At 39.7% G+C, this 11608-nt stretch overlaps 1 protein-coding gene across 1 annotated transcript in view; it reads right to left on the reverse strand.

Annotated features, from left to right (window-relative positions):
- PRKCI (protein kinase C iota) overlaps positions 1 to 11608 on the reverse strand; it is an 88068-nt gene that overhangs the window by 64512 nt on the left and 11948 nt on the right. Inside the window, exon 2 of the mRNA XM_017501972.2 lies at positions 6963 to 7084. Coding sequence (XP_017357461.1) covers positions 6963 to 7084 — 122 coding nt within the window. The remainder of the gene's footprint in view (positions 1 to 6962; positions 7085 to 11608) is intronic.

The following is an 11608-nucleotide window of genomic DNA, read 5'->3' on the forward strand; positions in this document are numbered from 1 at the left end:
GATCTCTTGACCTCGTGATCCACCCGCCTCGGCCTCCCAAAGTGCTGGGATTACAGGCTTGAGCCACCGCGCCCGGCCTATGTAAAGTTTTAATATGTATAACTTATTATATGCCAATTATACCTCAATAAATCTATTTTTAAGTGAAGTTAAAAACATGAATAATTTGCCACCAGCAGAACTTCTCTATAAGAAATGTTAAAGAAGCTGGGCACAGTGGCTCATGCTTAATCCCAGCACTTTGGGGGGCCGAGGCAGGTGGATCACCTGAGGTCAGGAGTTCGAGACCAGCCTGGCCAACACGGTGAAACCCCATCTCCACTAAAAATACAAAAATTAGCCAGGCATTGGCAGGTGCCTGTAATCCCAGCTACCCAGGAGGTTGAGACAGGAGGATCACCTGAACCCAGGAGGTGGAGGTTGCAATGAGCTGAGATCACACCACAGCACTCCAGCTTGGGTGACAGAGCAAGTCTCCATCTCAAAATAAAACAAAAGAAGAAATGTTAAAGGAAGTTCTTCAAACAGAAGGAAAACTATGTCAATTACAAAACTAGATATGCTTGGAGATCCCTTGCTTTTTTCTAATTACTGTTAATTTTTTTCTTTTCTTTTCTGTGGCCCAGGCTAGAGCACAGTGGTGTGATCTTGGCTCACTGCAGCCTCAACCTCCTAGGCTAAGCAATCCTCCTGCCTCAGCCTCCCAAAGTAGCTCATGCCACCACACTTGGCTATTATCTTTTATTATTTTTTGTAGAGATAGGTCTCCCTGGTGTGGAGGCTGGTCTGAACTCCTGGCTTCAGGTAATCCTCCAGCCTCAGCCTCCCAAAGTGCTGGGATTACTGGCAAGGGCCACTATACCTGGCTGTTAATATTTATTTTTCAATTTTTTCAGGCTTAAAGCCATAATACTCCTATCTAAATAGGTGAAGTACAACTGACTACACATTCAGCCAAAGAGTTGGCTGAATTTAACTCCTGGCTAAGGCCTCTCTCTCTCTCTACAAACAAAGGTGAACTACACTGTAGCATTATTCTGCATTACTCACAATATACAGAAACAACTGAAATGCCCATCAATGGATAAACAGATACAATAAATATGGCATATAGACAACAATGGAATACTACTCAGCTTCAAAAAAGCAGAAAATTCTGTCATATTCAACAACATGGATGAACCTAGAGGACATTATGTTAAGTGAAATAGGCATAAGCCAGGCACACAAAGGCAAATGCCACATGATACATGGTATCTAAAAAGGTTGAACTCATACAAGTAGAGAGTACCAGAGGCTGGAGGGAGTGGGTTAGACAGAGGAAGGAGAGGTGCCAGTTAAAGGAAACAAGGTTGTGGTCAGGCAGGAGTGGTAAGTTCTGGTGATCTATTGCACAGCATGGTGACTACAATTCATAATAATGTATTATGTATTTCAAAGTAACAAAAAGAGTGGATTTTAAACGTTCTCACTACAAAGAAATAAGTATTTGAGGTAATAGATGTATTAATTAGCCTAATTTTTTTATTCCAGAACATATACATGTATCAAAACGTCACACTGTATCCCATAAACATATACAATTAGCATCTGTCAATTAAAAATAATAAGTATGAACTGAAAACTCACATTTGTTTTAAAAAACAAAAAAAAAGACAATTTGTCATTCCCTGTCCCACACTCTTCCGTTACACAAGAATTTATGAGAAAGAGGAGTGTGGCATTATGGTTACAAAATTACTATTCCTTCTAAAATGTTTAGTTAAGATTAACCAAACCAGTTTTTCCATGGTAAAACAAATCACTAAGACTTGTTTTGAGTACAAGGAAAAAGAGCCGTTGTCTTAAATCTCTTTACACAGATGAAGTAAGCTTACGATCTTTACTTGCTCCAATGTAAAATTCCAACAATTAAACATCTGGCTTGAGGAACAGTACTTCTCCTATGCCAGAGAAATCAAATGACTATCCTGTCTTTGATCCTAGACAATTTTTTTTTCTCCAGATCAGACCGACATGCCCCAATGCCTACATGATTAAAGACAAAGGTAACAAAATTACAACTGAAAAATAATTGAAAGTAACTTAAAAATAATTACTGTTGGCTCTGTATGTCTACAATTAAGAAAAGATTGGTATCAGAATTAAGCAAGGTAAGAAGGATCACATGGGAATCAACAGACCTTAATGAAAAATTTAACCTTTTACTTGAACAAGACAAAGCCTACGGCTTCACAGTTTTCTGCAGAAAATTAGGAAACTTAATAGCTACTTAGGGAGAAAGCAGTATGAAATACATTATCATAGGACTGTTTCATCAGAAAGTTAATTTACTATGTGCATCTGTTAATTAAAATATGCTACTTTAAGAAAAAAAAAGAATAAACAGTAACTGCCAATGCTTAAGTCCTCAATAACTGAAGTAAAATTAAAATAGGGAAAGGCTTGATGCTAGCCTTTCATATAACTCAGAAATATATTTATACACATGTATCTTTTTTTTGGAGACGGGGTCTTGCTTTGTTACCTAGGTTGGAGTGCAGTGGCACAATCAGGGCTCACTGCAGCCTCGATCGCCCATGCTCAAGGGATCCTCCCACCTACTTTTCGAGTAGCTGAGACTATAGGTGCGTGCCATCATGCCCGGCTAATTTTTTAAAACTTTTTTTGTAGAGACAGAGCCTCACTATCTCACTACATTGCCCAGACTGTTCTTAAACTTCTGGACTCACAGCATCCTCATGCCTTGGCCTCCCAAAATGCTGGGATTACAAGCATGAGCCACGGCATCCAGCCACAAATATTTTTTATTTTTTATTTTGTACTGCTCTAGCCACTGGAGCTCCAATGTGAACGAAACAGACAAGATCTCTGCTCTCATGGAGCTTACATTCTACCATACAACAAAAATAACCACAAAAAAGAAAACACACACACACGCAAGAGAAAAAACAGGACAAGAAGATACAAAGTGAATGAAGACAAGAAGCCTTCTTGGAGGACATGACATTTGAGTTAAAACCCAAATGATGAGAGACAGCCAGGTGACAAACCAGGAACAGAATTCTCCAGGCAAGGATAATACAAAGGTATTATAAAAATGTTTAATGGACTATTGCTAAACTAAGTACTTCTAATAAAACGCATTATCCAGTGATTCCTATGTGTGCTGCAGTTTGAAAATCATTGATTGAAAAAACTAATCAGCAAATAAATGGTATGAAATGATCAGGACATTATTAAAATAAGAATAATATTCATTTATGATAAGAAGCATTTTACTGAATGCTAATTGTAAGTTGCACACAATGCTAAATTATGGTCTCATTTTCTGGCTGAAGACACACTGTGAGATATTCATGACATTTATAAGTAACCATATTTAAACTATCCTTGTGATAGAGTAGGTCAAAATACTCAACCTTCCTCTTAATGCAAAATTTAAAATACCAAGCTGGCATTTCACTTACTGATCTTTAAAAATGTTAATGATTCATAATATCCAAGGTTGGTAAGGGCACAAGAATAAAGAAATCCTCTCATTCAATGTAGTTGTGTGAAAACTAATTTAATTTTTTTAATTGACAAAAATTATATTTATGATATATAACATGATTTCTGTTTTGTTTTCTTTTTTTGAGACAGAGTCTCCCTCTGTAGCCCAGGCTGGAGTGCAATGGTGCGATCTCAGCTCACTGCAACCTCCACTTCCCAGGTCCTGGTCCAAACAATTCTCCTGCCTCAGCCTCCCGAGCAGCTGGGATCACAGGTGCGCACCACCAAGCCCAGCTAATTTTTGTATTTTCAGTAGAGACAGGGTTTCACCATGTTGGCCAGGCTGTTCTTGAACTCCTGACCTTGTGATCCACCCGCCTCAGCCTCCAAAGTGCTGGAATTACAGGCGTGAGCCACCATGCCCAGCCCCATGTAATTTTTTTTTGAAGGCCATGGAGGGTGAAAATGGGTGGCACTGGGCCCCAAGCTCCCCATGTCCACCAGGACTGCAAAAAATATCAGCTGTATGTCATTTGTCATGTTAATAAAACTGTTAATAAATAATTTATAGAAGGCTATATACTAAGTTATTCTCTTACAACTGGGATTGGTGAGGGAGGAGAGAGAAAAAAGGAAAAATAAGAGGCTTCTTTTTACATTTCATAAATTTCTGCACTACTTTTTTTCCTGAACAGTGGACGTGAATTACTTCAGAAACACTGTTTTAAAAAATGAGAATGTGTTTGCATTTACCTATAGCTTGGAGCCTCAATAATGACTTTCCAGCACTCTTTAGACCAGGGAATATAGAAATGGCCCCAAATATTGAGCTGAAAATTATAATGACATTCCTTAAAATGAAATTCTATTTGTAGGCTGGGCACGGTGGCTCACAACTATAATCCCACCACTTAGGAAAGCCAGGTAGGTGGATAACAGGGTCAGGAGTTCAAGACCAGCCTGGCCAACATGGTGAAACCCCGTCTCTATTAAAAATATAAAAATTAGCCAGGCGTGGGGGCTGACGCCTGTAATCCCAGCTACTCGGGAGGCTAAGGCAGGAGAATCACTTGAACCCGAGAAGCAAAGGTTGCAGTGAGTTGAGATTGTGCCATTCACCCTGGGCAACAGCAAGACTCCATCAAATAAATAAATAAATATTCTATTTGTATGACGATTAACAGAAAACAACTGTATAAAAGTAGTATATCTAGGGTACCTTCTTTTTCAAAATTTATTTCCACAGGTTTTTGGAGAGCAGGTGGTGTTGGTTACATGAATAAGTTCTTTAGTGGTGAATTCTGAGATTTTGGTGCACCCATCACCTGAGCAGTGTACGTTGTACCCAATATGCAGGCCTTTATCCCTCACCCCCTCCCACCCTTTCTATAAGGTACCTTTTAACTAGACATCAACAATAGTCCGTCATGTAAAATAAAATCTAACATGATTTGCAAAGCTCTTAGGGACCTAGTCTCACGCTTCTCAAACAAATTTCTGTATTCATACAACTCACCTGTGGATCCTGTGAAACTGTAGACCAATTCAGTAGTGTGCAATGGGACCTAAAAGTCCTCATTTCTATAAGGTCAGCAGATCATACTTTGAGTTGCAAGGATCTAGCCCAAGTTCATGCCTTACTACTCCCCACACTTCAGATACAGTGAATTACTGCTTTTCACTCATCATGTTCTTCACATTTCTGTGCCTTTCTATATATTCTTCTTTAGCCTATATGGTTTTCTCCTCATCTCCTCTACCTCAAAAGCTCTTACTCTTATTCTGTATACATGTAGGTCAAACATTGTAGATGTATTACAGATGCGTCTTCTTTTGCATTCCTCAAGGTCCCTACGCATTTATGTTCCAGAATTTATCACATTTGTCACACATGTGTCCATCTCCCTATCAGACTCTGGGTTTGAGGACAGAAAATGTCTGTCCTCAGCACAAAGATATTTGCTTCTTTTATTTATTTATTTATTTATTTTGAGGCAGAGTCTTGCTTTGCTTGCTTTGTCGCTGGAGTGCAGTGGTGCAATCAGGGCCCATCTTCCAGGCTCAAGCACTTCCCACCTCAGCCTCCCAAGTAGCTGGGACCACAGGTGCACGCTACCATACCCAGCTAAATTTTGAAAACGTTTTATAGAGACAGGGTCTCACAATGTTGCCCAGGCTGGTTTGAAACTCCTGGCCTCAAGCGATCTTCCCACTTCAGGCCTCTATAGTGCTAGGATTACAGGTGTAAGCCTACATATTTGATAAATGTTTTCTGAGTACAAGTCACTGGGTATCAGGTTTCTGCCACCACTTTGAAATAATGACTGTCAAAATCACTTTCATTCCATATTTTCTTTAAGGTAATATTCAGATTAAAAACAGGTAATCTCTTAAATTAAAATATAAGACAACACATATTCAAAATTAAAGTGAAGTTGGGGGGCGGGTGTGGTGGCCCACACCTGTCCGAGCACTTTGGGAAGCCTAGGTGTGCAGATCACTTGAGGCCAGGAGTTCAGGACCAGCCTGGGCAACATGGCAAAACTCTGTCTCTACTAAAAATACAAAAATTATCTGGGTGTGGTGGTGCACTCCTGGAATACCAGCTACTTGGGAGGCTGAGGCACAAGAATTGCTTAAACCTGGGAGGCAGCGGTTGCAGTAAGCAGATATTATGTCACTATACTCCTGCCTGGGTGACAAGAGCAAGAGTCTGTCTCAAAAAAAATTAAATTAAAAAATAAAGTGAAGCTAAATGCAATGGCTCATGTTTGTAATCCCAGTACTTTGGGAGATCACAGCGGGAAGATCACTTGAGGCCAGGAGTTGGAGACCCGCCTGGACTTAGCAATACCCTGTCTCTAAAAATTAAAAAAAAAAAAAAATTAATTCAAAGAAAAAACAAAATTAAAATGTCACTATTTGACGAGACGCTTACCTTATGCTTAAAAAAGTCAAGTTAATTTCACACCATTTTGGCATAAAAGAGGCAAAATAGCCGGGCGCGGTGGCTCAAGCCTGTAATCCCAGAACTTTGGGAGGCCGAGGTGGGTGGATCACGAGGTCAAGAGATCGAGACCATCCTGGTCAACACGGTGAAACCCCGTCTCTACTACAAATACAAAACATTAGCTGGGCATGGTGGTGCGTGCCTGTAATCCCAGCTACTCAGGGGATTGAGGCAGGAGAGTTGCCTGAACCCAGGAGGTGGAGGCTGCGGTGAGCCGAGATCATGCCATTGCACTCCAGCCTGGGTAACAAGAGCAAAACTCTGTCTCAAAAAAAAAGAGGCAAAACAAAGACTGTACTCTTCAGTATTCTTTTAAGTACTTAAAGAAAAAGAACAGCATCAAATTTCTAATATTCTTTCCCCTTAAATTTATTAGGACTCTTATTTTTTAGAACAAATGATAGAATAAGATCTTAAATCAAATGCTTACATAGGCAGCCCTCTCTTTACCACTCACCTTCCTCATCTATCCACTTCATGGTGAAGAGCTGTTCATTGTCAAAAGAACACATGTCTCGAACCTCATTGCAAAGGCCCTCAAAGGAGATGGAAGGTTCAAAATGTGTTATCATGATATCCCTGAAAAAGAAAAGGAGTTTTAAGTGTGAAAATGATTAAAAATAATAATGCTGTATATATTACTGAATGCTTGACAATTTGATGAACTTCGGTAATTTTGTGTGGGTGTCAACATGCATTGCTTCCAGTAAACGATTTCAGTAAAGTAAAAGTTAAAATATCAAGCTGGGGACACTGGCTCATGCACTTTGAGGGGCTGAGCTGGGCGGATCACTTTAGCCTAGGAGCTCAAGACTACCCTGGGCAACATGGTAAAACCCCATCTCTACTAAAAAAAATTAGCAGGAGGCTGAGGTGGGCAGAGGTTACAGTGAGCTGAGATCACACCACTGCACTCCAGCCTGGGAAACAGAGGCGACTCTGTCTCAAAAAAAATAAAAATAAAAACAAAAGAAAACAAAACCAAATACATATACAAACACATACATAATTATACTGTTTTAAATAGTTTTAAAAAATAAAAATAGGGCCGGCACAGTGACTCATCTGTAACCCAGCACTTTGGGAGGCCAAGGTGGGTGGATCACCTGAGGTCGGGAGTTTGAGACAAGCCTGACCAACATGGTGAAACCCCGTCTCTACTAAAAGTACAAAAATTATCCAGGCATGATAGTGCATGCCTATAATCCCACCCACTTGGGAAGCTGAGACACGAGAATTGATTGAACCTGGGAGGTGGAGGTTGCGGCAAGCAGAGATCGTGCCACTGCACTCCAGCCTGGGTGACAGAGTGATACTCCATCTCCCAAAAAAAAAGGAAAAGAAAATAGCTTATCTTAATGACAAAAAAGAACTGCTTGCTTTAAAGCAATCTTTCTTTCAAAGAACCCTCAAGTTTATTAGTATGAGGGCATAGGGTTGAGAGAACGTATTCTGGAATTAAATTATTATTATTAGAAGAAAACTCCATAGAATTTCTCTGTCAAAGAATAAGTGTAGGAGTCTCCTCTCTTGGCTTTGGAGCCCCCCTCCCTCTGTCTCTGCACAGGGGAGCTTCTTCTTTCTTCTCTCTTCTTTCTTGGTTATTAAACTCTCTGCTCCTTAAAACCACTACAAGTGTGTCCTTGCCGTTTTATCCAATTTGCAGGAGACAAGAGCCCTGGTGCTCCTCCACTCTTCGGAGCTGTACCTTCAGAGCAGAGACCAAGGACTCACCAGACAACATACCTGCTCAGCCCTGATCTTGGACTTACAGCCTCCACAACAGACTCTGCTCCAGCTATGAACTTAGGAGATAAAGGAAAAACGCGGTTTTCTTTTTCCAACTAGAAGCTGGACATCCTAAGTGATTCGTTAGAGCAATATGTTTGGTTTTCTCTGTCTGGTTCCAAGTTGAAAGTAGGAACAACAACAACACGAGGAAGCCTGCAATTTTTGACCACGTCCTGATCTCTGTGCTGATCACCGCCTAGCTGGGGGTCAGGGTTCTGTTATCATCTGTGCTCTGTTCACTGTCTGCTTGAATATTCTGTCTCTCTATAGAGGAGAAAAACAATAACCTTCATTATCAGAAACCTCATTTTAAGTTTACTTTTCTGTCTCGGTGTACTTGTACAATCACTTAGCTTTTTAAATATACAACTATGTTTTCTCACTGAGTAGCTACAGCAGCATTATTTTTGCTAGGCTTGAGCTGCTTACTATTTAAAAAATTATTCTTACATTTTTATAATAAAACCTAATTTTAGGCTCAGATGCACATACAACTTAATATTCGTATTACAAAATTAATATTTATAATATATGAACATGTTCTTTTTAAAAAATAGAGAATGTGATGGATTAATCTGATGGTTTTTTTGATAATCACCCCTGGTTTTAAGAATATAACTGTCTAGAGAAAAAAACGAATAGAGCTCTTTGGATATTATCTAGAACTCACTGTATGCCAAGCAATTTTCTAACAACTTGATGGGGTCGGTACTATTTTTATCCCTATTTTACATATGAGGAAACTAATGGAGAGAGAGGTTTTCACATAGCTCACCAAGTCACTAGCTAGGAAGTAGTAGAGCCAGGATTCAAATTCAGCAGAAAAAAAGCATCTGAGAAGCTTCATGCTACTTTCTGATCACTCCCTTACTCTCTAATAGTAAGCATCCACAACGTTCATTGTGCCTCTTTCCGTATTTTATATAATTTCATATAAAAATGTGTTTGTACATGGAAAAAAAAAGGTGTAAAATTATATTTCTTAAAGAGAAAAATTAGTATCACTGGATATCGCCAAAATGTAACTTCCTTATCGAGGTCCACATTTAAAATTAACATATATGTAAACATATTTGTAAACAAAAAGGCTTTTTCATAAATTTTACTTTTCAAAAGCTAAAAAATATTTCTCAGAACATACAAATTCTTTTTTTTTTTTTTTTTTTTTTTTTTAAAATTTTTTTTTTTTTTTTTTTTTTTTGAGACAGAGTTTTACTCTTCTTGCCCAGGCCTGGAGTGCAATGGCACAATCTCAGCTCACCACAACCTCTTCCTCCTGGGTTTAAGGGATTCTCCTGCTTCAGCCTTCCGAGTAGCTGGAATTACAGGCATGTGCCACCACGCCCAGCTAATTTTTTTGTATTTTTAGTAGAGATAGGGTTTCTTCATGCTGGTCAGGCTGGTCTCGAACTCCCAACCTAGGTGATCTGCGCGATTTGGCCTCCCAAAGTGCTGGGATTACAAGCATGAATCACCATGCTCGGCCTGTACAAACACTTTTAAAACATCTGAGTAATCCTTAAAAAGTATAAGTATAAGGCGGACACAGTGGCTCACATCTGTAATCCCAGCACTTCGACAGGCCAAGGAGGCAGATCACTTGAGGTCAGGAGTTCAAGACCAGCCTGGCCAACATGGTGAAACCCCGCCTCTATTAAAGATACAAAAATTAGCATGGTGGCGGGCGCCTGTAATCCCAGCTACTTGGGAGGCTGAGGCAGGATAATCGCTTGAACCTGGGAGGCAGAGTCTGCAGTGAGCTGAGGTCAAGTCACCGCACTCCAGCCTGGGCAATGATAAAGTAAAAGTCCCTTCCAAAAAAATGAAGGAGTTATGCTTTATCAACTGCCACTCCTTAAGTTCCAGGCACTAAAACATTCAAGGGAGTTTTACATAAACACTTCTCTCAGGAATTGCGAAAGCACTATCTTCATTACACTCCACAATCACCAGATCCTTGTTATAGTGCCAAAGCTAAAACTGAACTGCAAAATAAAGATATATTACATTCTAAAGATATAAAACAAATTATGCATGAATGATGTTTTTTCTGGTTTAACGTCAGCAATAGCATAAATGATTTTACCACTGATCTTCAACAGAATAGTCTGCTTTATCACAGACTCCCAAAGTGGCAAATTTAGATATGGTTTTACCTGAATTTTTTGTGAAGCATTTTTAATTTTGCTATTGGGCTTCAGATGACAAACTGCTTTCAATATGCCTATATTCTAAAATATAGAATATATTATAAAGTTTTTCCTTAAGACGAATAATTGCTTTTAAAAATAAATCCCCAAGGAAGAGAGATCCAAGATGGCTGATGACTAGCAGCTCGGGATTGTAGCTCCCACTGAAAGCGCAGAGAACGAGAGGACGCCACTCTTTCAATTTTTGCTGCTCACGCACCAGGTGATTCCCAGCGGAGGAGCCCCAGGGGTCGCCAGCGCGACTCTTGTGGCGAGGTGGTTTTGCCGCTGCCTTGGTGAGGCGGTGCTTGGTGCAGAGTCAGGAAAGCACCATCAATCTTAACGCCGCTGTTTTGGCCAGCGCAGTGGGTTGCTTAGATTTTAGCGCCGGGAATCAACAAGTTGGGCGTCCATTCAGAAACCCAACTATAAAGACGGTAATTATAAAGACCACAGATGGATAAATCTATAACGAAGGGAAGAAACCAGCCTAAAAAGGCTGAGAATACCCAAAATCTGAACGCCTCTCCCTCTACAGGGGATCACAGGTCCTCATCAGCAACAAACAAGGCCTGATGGAGAACGAGTGTGTTTCATTAACAGAAGCAGGCTTTAATAAGTGGATGATAAGAAACCTCTGGGAATTAAAAGAACTTGTTCTAACCCAATGCAAAGCAACTAAGAACTTTGAAAAAAGGTTTGACAAAATGTTAACAATAACACACAATTTAGAGAAGAATATAAGTGAATTAATGGAGCTGAAAAACATAACACGAGAACTTCGTGAAGTATACACAAGTTTTAACAGCCGAATTGATCAAGCAGAAGAAAAGATATCAGAGGTCGAAGACCAACTTCAAGAAATAAAATGTGAAGACAAGATTAGAGAAAAAAAGGATAAAAAAGAACGAGCAAAGTCTCCAAGAAATATGGGACTATTTGAAAAGACCTAATCTACGTTTGATAGGTGTACCTGAATGTGACGAAGAGAATCAATCCAAGCTGGAAAATACGCTTCAGGATATTATTCGGAAAAACTTTCCCAGCCTAGCAAGGCAGGACAATATTCAACTCCACGTAATACAGAGAACACCACAAAGATATTCCTCAAGAAGACCAACCT

This window comes from Cebus imitator, unplaced genomic scaffold (assembly GCF_001604975.1).
Source record: "Cebus imitator isolate Cc_AM_T3 unplaced genomic scaffold, Cebus_imitator-1.0 Scaffold287, whole genome shotgun sequence".
Taxonomy (NCBI): Eukaryota; Metazoa; Chordata; class Mammalia; order Primates; family Cebidae; genus Cebus; species Cebus imitator.